This window comes from Suncus etruscus, chromosome X (genome assembly GCF_024139225.1).
Source record: "Suncus etruscus isolate mSunEtr1 chromosome X, mSunEtr1.pri.cur, whole genome shotgun sequence".
NCBI lineage: Eukaryota > Metazoa > Chordata > Mammalia > Eulipotyphla > Soricidae > Suncus > Suncus etruscus.
Genome location: NC_064868.1, coordinates 37,217,996 through 37,238,435, shown reverse-complemented (window position 1 = coordinate 37,238,435; position 20,440 = coordinate 37,217,996). Strand labels below are relative to the sequence as shown.

The 20,440-nt window shown below is 36.2% G+C and overlaps 1 protein-coding gene across 1 annotated transcript in view; it reads right to left on the bottom strand.

Moving 5' to 3' along the window:
* The window catches only part of CFAP47 (cilia and flagella associated protein 47), a 433,368-nt gene that overhangs the window by 148,434 nt on the left and 264,494 nt on the right, over positions 1 to 20,440 (bottom strand). Inside the window, exon 46 of the mRNA XM_049766890.1 lies at positions 17,631 to 17,805. Coding sequence (XP_049622847.1) covers positions 17,631 to 17,805 — 175 coding nt within the window. The remainder of the gene's footprint in view (positions 1 to 17,630; positions 17,806 to 20,440) is intronic.

The following is a 20,440-nucleotide window of genomic DNA, read 5'->3' as shown; positions in this document are numbered from 1 at the left end:
AATAATCAGAAGCATTAAAATCATTAAATGAAGAAACAAGAACATGCTTATATTTATAATAGAAATTCATTTATATAACCTATAATATTTATTACTTGCATGCTTATATATGGATTTTTCTAGAGAATTTATGTTTGCCTATTAGCATTCCCACATTTATATACTATTTGAAAATTTTAATGTAAATATTATTTTTCTACCATATAAATAAGAAAATCTCATGTTACTTGAGATGGTTGCCATTTATGTATTTTATGTGTCTTATTATGCACACGAGCATCTGCCACACAAGCAGGCCAGGAAAGTGACAGATTTATTATGTACCAACAATTGTTCATTATGGCTTATTAAACAAAACTCACGAAGTATTTCCATAGGATTCTTTGATAAAGAAAACTAAATCAGAAACTACGAGTTTTAAAGCATACTTGATTTGTTTAATTTAAAAGGTTCTTTATTAGCTTAAATGCAAGTTTAATGCCCATCACTCAGAAAATTCTAAAATAGACAATTTTATATAATTCAATAAAATAACAATAACTTTAAATACTAAAAGGTCACATTAATTATTTAAATATTAAAATACAAATTAAAATGTAGCTCTTTAAAATACTGAAATAGGGGCTGGAGAGATAGCATGGAGGGAAGGCATTTGCCTTTCATGCAGAAGGTCATTGGTTCTAATCCCGGCATCCCATATGGTCCCCCGAGCCTGCCAGGAGCGATTTCTGAGCGTAGAGCCAGGAGGAATCCCTGAGTGCTGCCGGGTGTGACCCAAAAACTAAACTACTGAATTACTTTTGCTTTGATATCACCATGAAGATCTAAAATAATATTAGTGTTTAAATGGAAAGAACAACTAGTGGTATGAAATTGGGCACAGAAGATGGGAGTGCACAGGTTTTTCTTAAGCTAGAGGCTGAGAATGTCCCTAACCCAGCCCATTTAGTCTAGAACCTGGCTGCAATTCTTGAGCCTATGGGAAGTGACCATGCCAGCTGCAGCAAAGATCCATAGGACCCAAATTCTTAAAAGTTATTTGATCTCATCCTTTTACATTTCTATACAGCTCATATTGTTCCTGTTTCAGATTGTGATCTCAAAGTTAAAAAAATAAGCATTTTGGGGCCGGAGTGGTAGCACAAGCAGTAAGGTGTCTGCCTTGCCCTCGTTAGCCTAGGATGGAGAGTGGTTCGATCCCTGGGTATCCTATATAGTCCCCCAAGCCAAGGAGTGATTTCTGTCACTGAAGGAGTGATTTCTGAACACATAGCCAGGAGTAACCCTTGAGCGTCACTGGGTGTGCCCCCCCCCCAAAAAAAGGCATTTTTCTTAAAGTTCTATTGTATTAAAATTATACTATGCCAAGATCATTCTTCTACTGAAAACAGCCCGTCCAGCCTGTCAATAATTGTCAACAGATTAGAGTTTGTAATACAGAGGGAAAGGGTTATTAGGGAGGATTGGGATTAAACTCTTAATCAGCTTTTCTTCTCCACCATGCAGTGGTGATGCTGTTATTTACAGGAGGATCATGGATAGACAGCGGAAAGGGGAAAGGAATAAAGGGAAAAGGAAGAGAAAAGTCAGAGGCAAACAGAAATCAAACAAGAATATAAAGTCAGGCAAAATATTATTAAATACCTCAACCCTGATGAGGGCATTTGATATTTTATTTCTACCCAACTTCAAATGACTGGGACCATCAGACTTCTCTCCCCAAGAGATTTGTTAAATTTCTGCAAGCAGAAAAGACTTGTATACAGTTCCTGGTCAGATCTGATTGAAAGGCAGTATGTGTTTATTCTTCCAGGCACCCTAAATTGGGGCATGGTAAACTCTTTCCACTCACAGCCCCTTTTCACAGAAAAACAGAACATAAGAAAACATTTTCAGGAACACTGCTGATTAACCATAAGCGATGTGAAACCATTTTGAAGCCCTTAGTGTTGCCAAATTGTTTGACCCTACCACACCCCCAAATCCAGTTACACAACTCAATCTGATGTTACAATCCAAATTTAAGAAACTAGGCCCTAAAGTACGGGGAAATGGGATGTAAAACACTGTGGTAAGTAAATGTTAAAAACAAATGACAATTTTTTTCCAACATAGCCACACTACACTCTAAGTAGGACATTTAAAAGCACTTCATTGTATTAATTTCAAGTTCAAGGCTAGTAGGGCCTTATTAATGTCAAGGTCAAGGCTAGTAGGGCCTTATGTTTTGTTGACTTGATCAATTAGTGTAAAATCAGCCCGTGCGCTATATTTCCAACACCTGGTGAATGAGTCTGAAGCAAGGTCACACATGAAATAATCCAAACAAGGCTGAGAGTAAAACACAGGTGATCTGTGTTCAGGCTCTCCTGAGCCAGTCCCACCCAGATTTAAATATAAAACAATCTCTGCTTTGGGGTAAAACCAAGTTGTAAAATACAGATGCAAAGGACTAGGGATGATCTTTGGTTTGGTTAAAACAAGGTGGAATCTAACACATTAGTTATTGAAAGGTACACTAAAATACCCTGCTCTAACTATGAATGTTTATTACTGCTGCAGGCTAGTCTATAGTGTACCCTGATAAATAAATGCATTGGAAAAAGACACAGAACCAAAATCAGACAAAAGACATGAAGGACTTTGAAATGCAAGACCAATCTGAGGCACTAGGAAAAGCTCTGAGATGCAGAATTCCAAGAGTGCCTAGCCTGAAGCCTGGAAGCACTAAGGATGAAAAGAAAGGCTAAACTAGATTCATGCTAAAAATATGAAGGAAAACCAACAGGTTCGAGCATTTTCTTTTGACAACACTCTAGCAGCAGACTTTATTGATCGCTTGAGAACTGTTTCCAGAAGCTTTAACTTTAAAATGATATGCATTGCCCCAACCTGGGGTCCCTGCATCTCTGTTGGAAATATGCAGTCTCTTTCTTTTACTTTATGGCTACTTGACTTCATTCTCATCTGGGGGATTAGCCAGCATCTCTAGATAAATGTATACTTGGCTCTTCTCCATGCTGAGAAATCCACTCACACTTAAGCTAATAGTCCCCTTGTTCTTGAATCATATTTCTCCAATAAACCTAGTTAATTTCACTATCCATCTTCTTCCTAAGATTCTTTCTTTTCCTGCGAAGACCAAATGCTCACTTCAGCTTAACCCATTGCTTCCTGAAAATTTGGGTCATGGGGATTGTTACCCACATTGTGACAATCAAGAGGGACTAGGCACAATTTGAATATTGGTGAGTAAAGTTGGTGAAACACAAATTCTATGCTGTCACATAGATGATCTTGGCAGACTCTTAGCAGCCCTACCACTCCTGGCCATTTCCTAAGTGGTCAAACTAGATAAAACATATTCTAGTTTTTCATTTTTTTCCTGTCCTCTACAGGTAATTTCTCATCAGATTTCATGTAAGTCACCTGTAACAGTTATTCATTGTGTACTATGCACTGTGAGATTATGTGTTAAGGCAGAATAAGTTTGGAAATTTTCACTACATTGGAAATTATTTTAATAAATATATGAATGTATTTGCTTTTTACATCCCATTATAAAAATAACTCATAATTTAAACTATTTGCATTTATTATAATTATAAATATATTTCTGCTTAATGTCTCATCTTATTTTTTTCTTTACCACTCCTTTCTTTAGAAAGATTTCTATTTGCAAGAAGGTAGCATGGTGAAGGGAGGTTTTATGACCGAAACCCAACTAAAAATGTTGTAACCATGGTGCTTAAATATATTGTTATTTTAAAAAAAAGAAATATTTCTATTTGTGATTTCTGTTGGACTCATCAAGTTTTATTTTTATATATCCACAGTATTATGTATTATTTATTTGTTTTTTGTTTTTGCCACACCTGCTTGGTGCTCTGGGCTTACTCCTTGCTCTGCACTTAGCCTGCTCCTTGCAGGTTTGGGGAACTTATGTAGAATTGGGGACAGGAGTCATAGTGTGCTTGCAAGGCAAGTACCCTACGTGCTGTACTATCTCTCTGGCCTCTGTGTCTCCACAGTTTCAGAAAATAGTCACTCTATTTTTCAACAATCATACTGAAAAAAAATCTTAAAACAGTAAAGCACAACACTTACATGCCTCTAATAATAAATATCTCTGCATATAGTTATTTACTTCTTTGTTGAGTAAAAGAGTTTACTTTTTTATAACATAAAAATTATTTATGATTATTTCCATAGCCAATGCATTTGAGATTTACCAACATTTCCTGATTATATTATTAACCATAGATCTTAAATTCTGATTCTCTCTGCTGAATTCAATCGTTTTCATCAGCAAGTAGATTCTCCATTTGTTACTTTAGCAACAAACTGTATTTTAAATAATCTAAATTTTATTGTGTTGAGTTGAAAATATTTTAATTTCATCCTTACTCGAGTGAATATTTACTGAAATTTAAATTCTAAACTGACAGTTAATTTGTTTCAGCATTTTACTTTCACTGTTTGTGACTTCTGTTTCTACTATTAGTAATTCTGTATTCAACATAATTTTTGTCTCTTGATCTTCAGAACTTCTCTTGTCATTACTACTACTTGTTTCACTATTATCCATCAAAGTATGAATTATAGTCACTTGTTTATTTTATATTTTTGAAAAGTTATTTGTTTCTTTAAATCGGAGATGTTTATCTTTCCCAGATGGTTATTTGTATAGGATTTTATTACTAATTCACTCTGAAGTGATCACATAGATCTAAATGTGAAGAAAACTCAATAGATAGGTTGTGTGCTAATTTCCCCAATCAAACAATCATCCTACATCTTAGGATGGATATGTTCTTACATTAACTAGCCATTCTTAATTTAGAGAAAATTTACATTATAGAAAATTGCATTTTCTTCTTACTAGATAACTCATTCTTTCAACAACTAACAGATAAATCATTCATATTCTCTGCACCACTACCACCACCTTAAGTGCTACATACAATATTCAATATACATCTTTGATAGAATAATATTCCTTCATATTTTTCTCTTAGTTGGAGTTATTTTACGTTACAGGTTTATCAAGAGGAATGCAAAAAGACAAGGATAAGTAGGCACACCAGCAACAAGCAAAACAGATCATCTAAGAGGTTATTTCATACATATTCACTATAAAATATTTTTAAATATATGCTATGAGTCAGATAGGAAGTAGAAAAGGGAGTTTCTCAATTTTTTTCATCATGCCAGATAACACATTCCTGAAAAATAAAGCAGATAAAATGATATTATTTCCTTTATCTACCTAAATTATGTGTTCAATGAGCACAAACCTGTGGAAGTTATTAAATGTGCCTTCCTATCAGGTCACATTGCTCAGTAACTACTGGAGATTTCTCAGAGGCTTTATGCAAATGTATGGGTGTTATCTATCATTTACATTACTATTAAATTTCTGATTTTCTCTGTGTATTCATGGATCATTTAATGGAAAATGAGGAAAGAATTTATCATAGAGCTCTAGTTTGCAAGTATTTTAACTCAAATTGTCTCTCTCATATCACTTCTTCCAGAAGATAAAATTTCCCAAATAAAAGAACTGAAATAAGACTTCACTTTTTAATTAACTCCTCCATGGGGAAGGAAGCAAGGAATTGCTGATAGTAAATTAATTTTGTTTGTATTTTCAGTTCTAAATGCCAGAAACTTTCTCTATTGTCTGTATTAAAATTAATATGTTTCAAAGAGTTATTTTTTGAGGTCTTGCATGTTGATTTACTAAGTGTGCAAATTAGTTTGAGAGAGCTACTAGCAAACCAATATGCAGCACGTACTACAGCCAGAACCTAAACTAGGGAGCAAGACTTCTGGAACTTTCAATTAAATGTTTTCCTAAATATTTTACTGCATGCATGGGATATGTTCATTATTGTATACCTAATAGAAAAATAATACTGCTTAAATGTTCACACTTAGACGGGCTAGAGCAATAGCACAGCAAAGGGTGATTGCCTTGAACAAAGATGACCCAGGTTCAAACCCCAGTACTCCATATGACACCTGAGCCTGTCACTGTAATTCTGAATGCAGAGCTAAGAGTAACTAATTAGCTTCAACAGTTGTGTCCCCCAAACAAACAAGAAGTTCTTATCTTTGTCTTTCATGCTGATTGTTCAGGGAGTAAAATCTGACTCACTACTTTCACTTTAAGAAACTTTTCGAAAAATGCCATGTGTTTTTTTTTCTCCCCACTGGTTGTTCTTGTTCTTTATGATGTTTGCCAGTGTCTGTTGTGTGAGATGATATCCATTGTTGTTTTGATATGCATATAACTGATGATTAGTGACATGGAGCATTTTTTCATGTGCTTTGTTGGTCATTTTTCTTTGAGGAAATGTTTCTTCATTTCTCTTCCCCATTTTTGGATGAAGTTAGATTTTTTTTTTTTGCTGAGTTCTATCAGTATCTTTTCATTTCTTTTTCTTTTCTTTTTTTTTTTGGGGGGGGGCATAGCAGTGATGCTCAAAGGTTACTCCTGAGGGGCAGGGCGGTGGCGCAAGAGGTAAGGTGTCTGCCTTGCCTGCACTAGCCTTGGACGGACCACAGTTCGATCCCCCGGCATCCCATATGGTCCCCCAAGCCAGGAGCAACTTCTGAGCGCATAGCCAGGAGTAACCCCTGAGCGTTACCGGGTGTGGCCCAAAAAAAAAAAAAAGGTTACTCCTGGCTAAGCGCTCAGAAATCACCCCTGGCTTGGGGGACCATATGGGACTCTGGGGATCTAATCCAGATCTGTCCTGAGTCAGCCACATGCAAGGTAATGCGCTACCAATGCACATTCGCTGCAGCCCCATCTATCAGTATCTTTTATAAATAAGATAGTAATGGGTACTGGGTGAATAGTTTCTCCCATTCTGTGGGTAGTCTTTGTATCCTTGTCACTGTTTCCTTGTAAGTGCAGAGGCTTCTCCGTTTGATACAGTCCCATTTGTTTATCTTGGCTTCCAATTATTGGCCAGTGGTGTTTTAGCCTTGAAGATACCTTTAGCTTCAATGTCATGGAGTGCTCTGTCTACATTTTCATCTTTGTGCCATATGGTTTCAGGTCTGATATCAATATTTTTAATTCAATTTGATTTGACTTTTTGGGATGGTGTTAAAGAGAGGTCTGAGTTCATTTTTCTGCATGTAGTTGATTAGTTTTCCCAGTAGCACTTATTACTCCACATTGTAGATCTTGCCCTTTTATCAAAGATTAGTAGATCCTATACCTGGGAGTCAGTCTCGGAATACTCAAGTTCCTTCTATTGATCGAGATATGTCTTATTCCAATAATATGCTGTTGAATGTAGGCTGCTCGAGTATTTTTGGTAAACAATATGGATATTTCTCAAAAAACTAGAAAATAAGATTCCTTATAAACCAGTAAGACTACTTGTAGAGATAGCCTATGTCCCCCCCCAAAAAAAAAAACACCTGCAGAAAGCCCTCTACATTCCATTGTTCATCGCAACACTATTTATAATAGCCTGAATCTGAAAACATCCCAAGTGCCCAAGAACATATTATAGGCCAAAGAAACTGTGGTACATATAGACAATGGGATACTATGCAGCTGTTATGAAGAATGAACTAATGAAATTTTCTTATAGTTGGAGGATCATGGAGATTATTTTGCTGAGTGAAATGAGTCAGAGGGTTCAGAGATTGGCATACAATAATTTCACTCATCTGTGGGATATAAGAAAAATAAATGGCAATGTATCCAGAGACAATAGATATGTGGGCCAGTAGGACCAATCCATAGTAGGAAGCCTGACACAAAGAGCAGTGAGTACAGTTAGGATAAAAAAGGGACCACCATGACAATGGTAGTTAGAACTGATCACTCAGGACAAGAAATGGGTGCTAAAATCGTAATACATGGTACCCCTTAAATAATAACAGTGTAAATCACAGTGCCAAAAATAAAGATAGAGAAAATAAAGGAGAGAGAGAAGTAAAATGCCTACCCCAGAGGCAGCTGTCATTTGGGGGATATGGGCAGGAGGGAATCTGGAGACATTGGTGATGGGAAAAGTGCAATGATGTAGGGTGGTGCACATTCTGAGAGAAACTTAATTATGAACAACTATGTAACCAAAGTGCATAAATCAAGTAATTATTCAAGTATTAAATTAAATAAAAAATGCTTGTGCTGAGTGACATATTTCATTTATCATGGGGTAAATATTGGATACTGAAGTAGCAGATCATGTGTAGCTTTCCTGCCCATTTGTTCCTTCCATTTCTCTTTGATTCTTATCCTTAGCCCTTTCTTTGCATCTCCCACGTCACAAAACAATATATCATTCCTCCCTCAGACTTAATTTTCCAGAAGCTTTAATTTAATATAATGACAAACATACAAATAACTTAATAGAAACAATAACAGGCACAGATTTAGCCAACATATAAGTTTACTCAGAAAATTTTATATTATCTCCTGCATGTCCTCCTTAAAAGACAACAATTTCTGGGTCTGATTTTCTCCATTTTTGCTTTTGTTTGGGTTGCTTTTTGGCTGAAACTAGCATTCCAGAGGTTACTCCTAGGCAGGCATGGGAGCCATAGGGTGCTGGGTATTGAACCTGGGTTGGTTGCATGCAGGGCAAATGCCTTACCTACTGTACTACCACTCTAACAAATTTACCCTTTTGTGGGGAGGGGTGGTCACTCCCAGCACGCTTAGGGGTTACTCCTGGCTCTGTGTTCTGAAATTGCCCCTAGCAGGCTTGTGGGACCATATAGAATGCTGGGAATCAAACTAGAGTCCATCAGGGGTTGGCACATGCAAAGCTCCGGCCCCCAATATATTTTTTTTTGCTTTTTTGGCCACACTCAGTGATGCTCAAGGGTTACTCCTGGATATGCGCTCAGAAATCACTCCTGGCTTAGGGGACCATATGGGATGCTGGGGGATAGAAATGCGATCCATCCTAGGCTAGCACATGCAAGGCAGATACATTATGGCTTGAGCCACTGCTTTTGCTCCACATTTATCCATTTTTAAATTAGAGATTTGGTAAACTTCATTGTGCCCCACTGTTCACCCATCTCTGAAGTATGGTTTAACTATGACAGTGATCTGGATGGCATCATTCACGATGAAAATTCTAAACTTCTTGTAATCCAGAAACTATTCAGTAGGTTAAGAACTAGTATTACATTTTGTAGCTGGTACATAGATGCCACAAATAGATACCTGGGATGTTCCATATCTGGAGTTAGTGATGACTGGAAATGTCAAAATAACACAGGCCCTGAACTCTGCACTTCTCAAATCACTTTCCCTTGTGTCAAAAGTCTACTGAAAAGTAACAGGGAACACAGTGATAATTTATTGATTCAGTAATTAGCATTAAGTAATAGGGAGCACAGTGATAATTTGATTCAGTAACTAGCATATATGCATGGACATTGTTTAAAAAAGCATCTAGAGTCTCACCAAAATTCAAGAGATGCTATATTTCCTTGACTTTGGACTTGTTTTTCTCTATTCTGGCCTTGTCATTAGACACCCTCACTTATTACCTCTGGTTTATATCCTATCAATTTAGGTAAAAAAAATTCCAGTGAAAATTAAATCTCACTTTCATTAATCAACTATGGTCATCTCAAGTTCTGAATCAATTGCTGCAACCAGGCAAATGGCCTGAAAGAAAACAAACAGCAACTGATATACACTGTCAATTATATATTCTTATGGAATAGATTTTTGTCACTCCCATTAATATCTCGGATCATCAAAGAATACTCAATGCTATTCCATTTATCTGAGGGTCTGTCTTTATTCCAACACCATGCTATTTTAATGAATACTGCTTTGTAATACAATTTACAGTTGGACAAAGTGATGCCTCCCATGTTCTTTTTCCTAAGGTTTGCTCTAGCTATTTCTGGGTGTTTATTGTCCCAAATGAATTTCAGGAGTGTTTGATCCATTTCTTTAAAGAATGTCATGGGTATCCTTAGAGGATTTACATTAAATCTGTACAATACATTGGGAAGTATTGCCATTTTAATGATATTAGTCCTCCCAATCCATGAACAGGGTATTTGTCTCGATTTCCTGGTGTCCTCTTTTATTTCGGGAAACAGAGTTTTAAAATCAATTAATCTTTGATAAAGGGGCAATAAATACAAAATGAAGCAAGGAAAGCCTCTTAAACAAATGGTGTTTGGACAACTGTTCAGCCACATGCAAAAGAGCAAACTCAGACCTACATGTAACACCATGCACAAAGGTCAAATCCAATTGGATTAAAGACCTTTATATCAGACCAAGAATAATAATTTATATAGAAGAACACATAGGGAAAGCCCTCCATGACAGTGAGACTAAAGGTATCTTCAAGATGAAAACATCACTCTCCAAACAAGTGGAAGCAGAGATAAAGAGGTGGGACTATATTAAGCTGAGAAGTTTTTGCCCCTCAAAGGATATGGTGAATGGGAGAAACTATTCACTCAATACCTATCAGATAAGGGGCTAATATCTAAGATATACACATTACTGGCAGAACTTAACAAGAAACATCTAACCCCATGAAAAAAATAGGGAGAAGAAATGAACAGATAATTCCTTGTAGAAGAAATATGAATGGCCAAAAGGCACATAAAAATGCTCCAAATCACTGATCATCAAGGAGAGGTAAATCAAAACAACAATGAGCTACCATGTCATGCCACATAGACTGGCACACATCACAAAAAACAAACAAACAAACAAACAAAAACAACCAGTGCTGATGAAGATGTGGAGAGAAGGAACTCTCATTCACTTCTTTTGGGAATGCTGTCCACTCTAGCCTTTATGAAAAATAATAGGGAGATTCTTCAAAAAAACTGGAAATTGATTTCCCATATGATTCGTCTATACCACTCCTAGAGATATACTCTAGGAACATAAAAACACAATACAAAAATGCCCTCTGCCCACCTATATTCATTGCAGCAGATACAGAATCTGAAAAAAAAAACCACAAATGCCCTTCAACAGATGAATGGCTAAAGAAATTGTGATACATATACACAATGGAATGCTATGCAGCCATCATGACTTCAGAAGTCATGAAATTTTCCCACACATGGATGGACATGGAAACTATTATGCTGAGTGAAATAAGTCAGAGGGAGAGAGATAGACACAGAATAGTCTCACTTATTTGTGGTATTTAAGAAGAATCAAAGATAGTATGCCAATAGTACCCAAAAAATTATAGAGATGAGGGCTGGAAGGACCGGCTCACAATATGAAGCATGCCACAAAATTGTGGTGAGCTCAGATAGAGAAATAACCACACTAACAACTATCATGACAATGGTAGTGATTGAAATAAACTGTCTTGAAGACGGGCAGGGAGTAGGGGAGAAAGGAGATGGAGGCCATTGTTGGTGAGAATGTTGCACTGGTGAAGGGAGATGTTCTTTTTTATAACTGAAACCCAACGTGTTTGTAATCATGGTGCTTAAAGGTATTTAAAAAAATGAATTAGATAAAAATAAAAAATAAAATAAATGTCAAAGACAAGAACTTTAGACTGACTTGATCACCATTTGAATTCCTTCAAAAACAACCACCAAAATATATATTAGAAATAATAAAATAATGGAAACCCAGGGTTCTGGCTGACAGAAATGAGAAGTGGGGAAAGGGGAATGAGGAGGGGAACTGATGATAAAGGGCACTGGTCAAGGTTATTGTACATTCTGGTGATTTACAGTAAGCTTAGTGTGACTACATACATCAAAATACAAGTCAACAATATTGTAAGGATGTGGCCCAAACACAATTTAGATATATTATTATTTAAATCATTTCATAAACTTGATATTATTAGCTGTTTATATAAGTCAACCCAAACTGCAAAGGTTCTTGCCAAATTTTCTAGTAAGCATTTCCTATATTTTCCCCCATATTATCTTAAGATTTGTCAGAATCATACAAATATCACTCAAACATATTTGTAAAGACTTATTAATTATTATATATTGTTAATATTTGAAATCATAATTTTGACTATAAGTCTAAAAAAATCTACCTGAGAAATACTAAGGTGGCGGATTGGAAGTAAAATGAGAAGAAAAATAAAGGAAACTCAGTATTACAATCAGGGATGAGCCCTGATATATGGAACAAAGAGCTGAAGAGTGCATTAAATTGGAAAGAAATTTGAGTGAATATTCTCAGTAGCTCAATCATTTAAATCAGCCTGAAATAAGGTCAAAGAACAGAGCACCTGATTCAATTTTCTGGCTCAATCACCGAACCTCTGAGCAGTCACTTAAGACAGACACATGAATAGCAATACTCACGGATAGTACTGAAACTCACACACCAAAGTTACAGGGAAATTAGGGAAGGAGAGAAGATGATTCAGTTACTGTCCATTAACCATTCTTTTTTCAATAGCGAGATATATCAATAACATGAGTTTGCCAAAGAAATCAGCCATAAAAATACCATACATTATATAATTCCTTTTAAACAAAATTTCCAGAATAAGCAAATTTATAGAGTAAGTAAATTAATGCTTTCTGAGGGAAGTGGATGATCATCATATTAGCTAAGTTTTTTGAAGTGAGCTAACTATTTTTAAATTGACCATTTTAGTACTTACACACATATTTAAATAATCTAAAAGACATTTAAATGGGAGAATTTCATGATATGTGGCTGATATCTTAATAAAGAATACAAAGATAAAATTGAAAACCAAATAAAATAATAATATTTTGAGTAAGAATATAGATTAATGTCCTTTTATTTTTCACTTGATATAAATTCAAAGAGTAAGTATGGTATTTTAGCTAAACTATAATAGAACTGATTATATTTATAATTAAAGAACAATGACACTGATTTTTCTCATTGATCAATACTTCATGATATGTATTTATATTGACGTGCATATATGTTAGAGAAAAAAGATATCGTGTCAATTGAAAAAACCCAACAACTAAATTGATAGTCTTTAATAATGAAGGATTTAAACTGTATAAGTGATCAGTAAGATCATTTTGTTGGAGTGCTCTTCACATCTTTCTCTTGGGTGGCACAAAACATATAATTCCCCTCATTGGGGAGGGCATTTTGATCATTTCTCCCAGATACTCTCAAAGATTCTACTCACCTATGCCTATTAAAGAGCCACATAACTCCTGTCCAGAATTTCAACATACTCAGAATACTAACTACTTGAGATATTAAGTCAAGTAGAAGTCTGGGTTTATGGAGGTATCTTCAGGAGAAAGTACATCAAATTACAAATGTGTGACTAGGTAGAGACAAAGAAGGAGGTTCAGAAAGTGAATAATATAAACTTTTTATTCCTTGAGTATCACAGTAAATAAGCCATTGAAAGTACCAAACCAAATGTTTTGATAAAGGAGCAAGAAATCCTAAATGGAACGGGGAAGGCCTCTTCAATAAGTGGTGTAGGCACAACTGGCTAGCCACTTGTAAAAAAGCAAACTTAGATCTCCAGCTAACACCATGTACAAAGGTAAAGTCCAAATGGATTAAAGACCTAGATATCAGACCTGAAACCATAAAGTATATAGAACAACATGTGGGTGAAATGCTTCATGACATTGAGATTAAAGGCATCTTTAAGGAGGAAACAGTACTCTACTCTCCAAACAAGTGCAGAAATAAAAAGATGGGGCTGTATTAAGCTGAGAACCTTCTGCACCTCTAAGGAAATAGTGTCCAGAATACAAGAGCCACCCACTAAGTGGGAGAAACTATTCACTTAATACCCATCAAATAAGGGGTTAATATCCAAAATATACAAGGCACTGACAGAACTTTACAAGACAAAGTCCTCTAACCCCATCAAATAATGGGGAGAAGAAATTAACAGACACTTTGACAAAAAAGAAATACAAATGGCTAAAAAGCACATGAAAAAATGCTCCACATCACTAATCATCAGGGAGATGCAAATCAAAACAACTATGAGGTACCATCTCACACCACAGAGATTGGCACACATCACAAGAAATGAGAACATGCCGTGCTGGTGAGGATGTGGAGAGAAAGGAACTCATTCACTGCTGGTGGGAATGCTGTCAAATCCAACCTTTGTGGAAAGCGATATGGAGATTTTTCCAAAAGCTGGAAGTTGAGCTCCCATACAATCCAGCTATACCACTCCTAGGGATATATCCTAGGAACACAAAAGTACAATACAAAAATCCCTTCCTCACATCTATTTTCATTACAGCATTAGATCAATATAAAGAAAACTTATAAAACTTTACTTCAAGTAAGAGGACATGAAGAAATTCAATTCCATTCACTGCTCATAGGATGACAAAAAAGTTTCAGTAATATTTTATTATTTATCATTTATTATTATTTATTATTTATTTATTAATAATGTATTCATTAGATTGAATAATTCTAGTATAAGACATGGAGTGCCTTAAGAGTTAATAATAGAATTTTGATAAAAGTTAATATTTTAGATATACCACACAGAATTTAAATTCTTAACATGTTATCTCATTAAGTCTGCACCTTATTCAGAAAGATAGATGGATTATTTCTCCATTTTTGAGATGTTAATGAAGACACACACAATAAAAACAGGAAAAAAGAAGAAAATAAGTTACAGCAAATTTAGAACAAGATGAATCGTTGATATGGACTCAAACCTTAAGCTTCAAGTGGTATGCTCAAATTTTTAGTATTAAAATCAAGGTGTGTATATATCTTCCATAAGAAGTTAGAATGATTATATAATGGGGACAAAAAAGGCAGAGAAAAACTGCATCAAAAATGCTGAAAATGCACAAAAACTGCACAATTTTGAATTTTAAGGCATATGTGTGTGTTTGGTTTGCTTTGGTTTCGGAGTCACACCCAGAAATATTTTGGGGTACTCCTGGCTCTGTACTCAGGAATTACTCCTAGTAGTCCCCCTCCTTGGGTGACTATAGAGGATGTTGGAGGTCAAATCCTGGTTGGCCATGTGCCCTATGTGCTGTGCTATCTCTCAGACCCTAAGATATATTACATCTATATATATATTTATCCATGCAATTGTAGATATATTTGTCAGTAGGTTTATATAGATCTATAAATCTACTGTCTAAATATTAGTTTAAACTAGAAGAGGGTAGCACTAGACAAAAACGTGGTGTTAATGGTAGTTTTACCTCTGGGAGTGTAAAAAAATCTATTAGGAGAGGTATAAAAAGTAATAGCAGCTCTTGTAAGAAGAGCCTTGGCAATTGCCATGGGGAGAAGACCAAGAAATAACTTTTCAAACAGATGGTGAAGAACTTCAGAGGACTAGGAATAAAACCTTATCTCAAAGGAAAAGAATTATAAACATGATGCTTAACTACACAGGTAAAGTGCAACTGAAATCTCATAAACTCTACACTGAAAATGATCTGTTGGATTTGGTCATTCACAAGCAACTGCATATTTAAACTAGAACAGAGAAGCAAAAACTATTTTTAATTAGTCATGCAAGAATGAAAGCTACAAATGCAAAACCCACTACTGAGAAGTGTGTCTGCCACTTGATAGGTAATTGTATTCGTTACTTTATTATATAAATATATTTTAAGTTAGATGATTTTACTTTCAGAGAAAGAACATGCTGTGACAAATGTTAGACAAGGTCAGGTTTTTAGGAATAGATAAAGGTTATGCCTAGTGATATTGATGAACAGATTCCTACATTTTGGAATCTAAGGGGGAAAGTAGTAAGAAAGAGAAAGTTAAAGACCAGTGCATGTCTATATATCCCTTCTTAGACATGAGAAAAAACAGCCAATTTCCCAGTGGAGGTTGAGCTTTAAGAAATGCTTAGAGATGGGGCCGGAGAGATAGCATGAGTTAGGGCATTTGCCTTGCATGCAGAAGGACAGTGATTTGAATCCCAGCATCCCATATCGTCCCCCGAGCCTGCCAGGAGCGATTTCTGAGTGTAGAGCCAGGGGTAACCCCTGAGCGCTGCCAGGTGTGAACCAAAAACCAAAAACAAAACAAAGCAACACAAAAAGACTATGTAGGGGCCAGAAGGTGGCGCTAGAGGTAAGGTGTCTGCCTTGCAAGCGCTAGCCAAAGAAAGACCACGGTTCGTTCCCCCAGCGTCCCATATGGTCCCCCCAAGCCAGGGGCAATTACTGAGCACTTAGACAAGAGTAACCCCTGAGCATCAAATGGGTGTGGCCCGAAAAACAAAAACAAAAGACTATGTAATCAACTATAGTCATGATAGTTTAATTTGTAGAATTATTATATGTAAGTGCCCCTCTATTAATAACACTGATTTTATCATATTAAAAGAAATATTTAACTATTATTCATTCAAAGTAAATCATATAGCCATTTTTATCATTTTGGCTAAAGGTATTGATATCCAATAGTGTTGACTAAAAATCCTACTAAGATCTTAGCTTTAACCAATTATCTGAAAAGGTTGAAAATTATTCAAATAAAATATTTCTTTAAGTATTTATAAACCAAGAACATTTTTGCATGTAGGAGGCCCAAGTTTTATCCTCTAAATGCTACAGGAAGCACACTTTGAACATAGAGTTGGAATAGCCTCTTAGCACCACTGGGTATGTGACCCACCACCTCCAAAAAATCAAACAAAAACCTTTAATAGGAAATTTGAAACTTATAAAAAGTTAAAAGATTCCTTCCCCAAAAAAGGGCCTAAGCGATAGTGTAGTGGTAGGACATTTGCCTTGTATGTGGCTGACCCAGGATGGACCCAGTGTCCTATATGGTCCCCCAAACCAGAAGCGATTTCTGAGCACATAGTCAGGAGTAACCCCTGACCGGCACTGGATGTGGCCCAAAAAGCAAAAAAAAGTTAAAAGACAAGATAATATAAGAGGTTAAGAGGTTAACTAATGTAAGATGTCTGGTGAGTGAAATATGCCTCCCTATTGTTTGTCAGGTTTGTTTGTTTTGGTTTTTGGGTCACACCTGGCCGCGCTCAGGGGTTACTCCTGGCTCTATGCTCAGAAGTGGCTCCTGGCATGCTCAGGGGACCATATGGGATGCCTGGATCTGAACCACCGACCTTCTGCATGCAAGGCAAACGCTTTACATCCATGCTATCTATCCGGCCCCTTTGTCAGGTTTAAGTTGTTTTTACTTCTTGTGAATTGGACAATGTACATAGGACATCTATGTCCTGATTATCAAAGGCTCCATCATGCTAACCCTAATCCTTGCTACTTGTTCAGTCACTTAGTATTTGAATATGAGATCACAGTTTTCCTAGGAAAGTTAACAGATTACCATATTACTTGTCTTTTTAACCAATACTGTACAATTAGAAATAACTTAAAATGGGGTGGAATGATATTACAACAGATAGCACTGCCTTGCATCCTGAAGACTGATCCTTGGCATTGCATATGATTCCCTGAGAACTACCAGGAATAATTCCTGAGTGAAGACCCAGTCTATGATTGGAGAATGCTGATGAGGTATGTCATTCTCAATATATTTTAGAACTAGTATTATATATCTGAGCTCTTTTCAGTTATACTCTGAACATTATTAGATACAACTATTTTTTTTTTTTGTATTTTTCAGTTTCTGGGATAGTGCTAGATGTTTCTGGCCACATGATATTGCTTACCTGATTTATGTTCAAGTTTCAATCCATGTAATTCACTATGTTCTGTTCTACTTTCCGGAATCTGTGGAATGTAGATTTTACTGGGAATACTGAAGTATTCAGGAAAACTTATTTCTACTGAGTATAAAATGGTCTTTGGCCTCTTCAACTGTGAGGTATTGAAATATGTAGAACACTGCAAATAAACAGAGTAAAATTTGAATGTAATTATCTTAATATCTGCCTCCAAAACAGAAGAGACAGTACCATGTATTTAGATTTCATGTTTTGGGGAAAATCACCAAGGTACTGAATTTACCCTTCTTTTTACATATTATTATTTAACTGGTTTGGGGAGGGGGAGTTGAGCCATACACAGTGATGCTCAGGAGTTATTCCTGGCTATGTGCTCAGAAATTGATCCTGGCTTGGGGGACCATAGGGAAGCTGGGGATCAAACCATGTGCAAGGCAAATGCCCTACCACTGTGCTATTGCTCTGGCCTCACATATTATTATTAAATGCTGGAAAGCAACACTGACACTTATCATCAATTTAATGGGATCATTCTATATAAAGAGATAGTCAAAGTCCAGTACTAGAATCTTCCAATGTTGAGGAATACATGGCTTCAATAAGAAACTTATCCACTGGTATACAACATTGTGGAAGCACCTCTTTCCTTGAGTTAAACTCTGTACTCCTTAACATTTACCCATCAATTCTAGGTTCTATTAGTAGCATTGTACTGATAACAGTTTTGTGAGTATTTGTAGAACTAGATTCTGCCCCTTCATGGATCTTCAAATACCCTTTAATAAAGTTTGATATTTTAATTCCTTTCAACCATTAATTATATAATGAGGGTTAGAATAACTCATGCCTATGAAAACGTTCCTCAAGACACACTATATTCTATACTTATACACCATAAAATGGGACAAATACAATAAACCAATTTCTTTAAGTGTGAATCAAGCAGAGCTGAATAGAAACACAAAAATTAATTTTCTTAATAATATATTATGTATTATTGCCAATGGTTTGACCAATCATTCTTAGAGAAAGACAGACTACCTACATTTATACCCTGGATCTAAGTAAGCTTGGCCAGGTCATTCTCCAAATTTATAAAGTCATCCTTTGTAAAATGTGGGTGATAATAATACACACTGCAAATGACAAATTGCAAAAAATACAAGGTCCTTATGAAACAGGAGAACATCTAATGTAAAAAAGGTAAACAAATGACATAGATGGAAAAGGAACCATAAAACTTTGCCTCTCCTGGATGAATAGTCCTTTGTGAAGAAATTGTGAAACGAAACATCATTCTTTTATTTCTTTAAGCAAATATCTGTGTTTATACAAGGGTAGTAGATATTAAATCCTGCCTATTAACATGTTACTATCACACCATTCCCTCACATCGCTGACTGTCTCTCTACAGAGCCATGTACAATGTTAGGAAATTTAAATATAGCTTTGTCAAATGAGTTAAAGTGTTATAGATACTGACTACCTCCATAGGTAGGAACAATGAGGTCTCTGACTCCTGGAACCTAATATCAGTTGGAACAAAGAGAATCCAATATGGAAGACCAATTATGTACAAATGACCTCGAGCTTCAGTATGCATACATTGGAACAAAGTTATATAATAAAATCACACCCATGAATATGAAGACAATTTATACTTGTTACCAGAAAGTGACTATTTGGGGTGGCACCTTGAATCTCGAAAACCACCACCTTAAATCAGGAATATTCTTTACTTATTAATGTGGAATAGTTCTGTATGTATACAAACTAGAAATTTGTGTAGAAATGGTGCTGTTTTCTCTGGAATATACCTGATCATTGACTCCTTGAGTGTATATTCTATTACTTCTAATAAAACTATATTAGTTTCGAGGCCAGAGAGATAGCACAGCGGTGTTTTCCTTGCAAGCAGCCGATCCAGGAACTAAGGCGGTTGGTTCGAATCCCAGCATCCTATATGGTCCCCTGTGTCTGCCAGGAGCGATTACTGAGCAGATAGTCAGGAGTAACCCTAAGCACCGCCGGGTATGGCCCAAAAACCAAAAAAAAAAATTATCTTAGTTTGAGGGCTGGAGAGATACTATAGCAGGTAAGGCTCTTGCCTTGCTTGCAGCTGACCTGAATTTAATCCCTGGCATCACAGGGTTGATTGAAAGTGCAGAGCCAGGAGTAACCCTGTGCATCATGGTGTTGCCCCAAAACCAAAACCCAAACAAAACAAAACAAATTTTAAAAAACTTAACTTAATTAGAATTAAGAACAATGTTATTCATTTTCTGAGTATGCATATACACCAGTTATAGAGTATATACTATGCTACAATGAAGAGTATAGTAAAATCTTACTATTATTATTAAATATAATATTATACTATTATATGAATGGTATACTATGTATACATAGTATGGTATAGTATGGTATATTATATATAACATATAGTATAATTATAATAGTATAATAATATTCTATTTTTATTATGAAGAATAGTCATATAGTATTACTATACTATTATATAGAATATAATATTCTGATTCTTTGCCGGCGCGGACAGGCAGCTGGCGGGCCCCCCATGGGCCAGCGCCTTTTAGTCCGCCCTAGGGCCAGGGGGGGGCCCCGGACCTGGGTCACCCGACCCCCCTCTCCCCCATTCCTCCGGATCTCCAGGTGGGTTTCTGGGAGGAGCTGATGGGGCACCCTGGGTTTTGCCCCACTCCCAGGCCGGGCCGGGACCCTGGCCTAGGGAGGGGCACCAGTCCCTGAGCTTCGGGCTTGGGAGGGTCTCTCTCCCT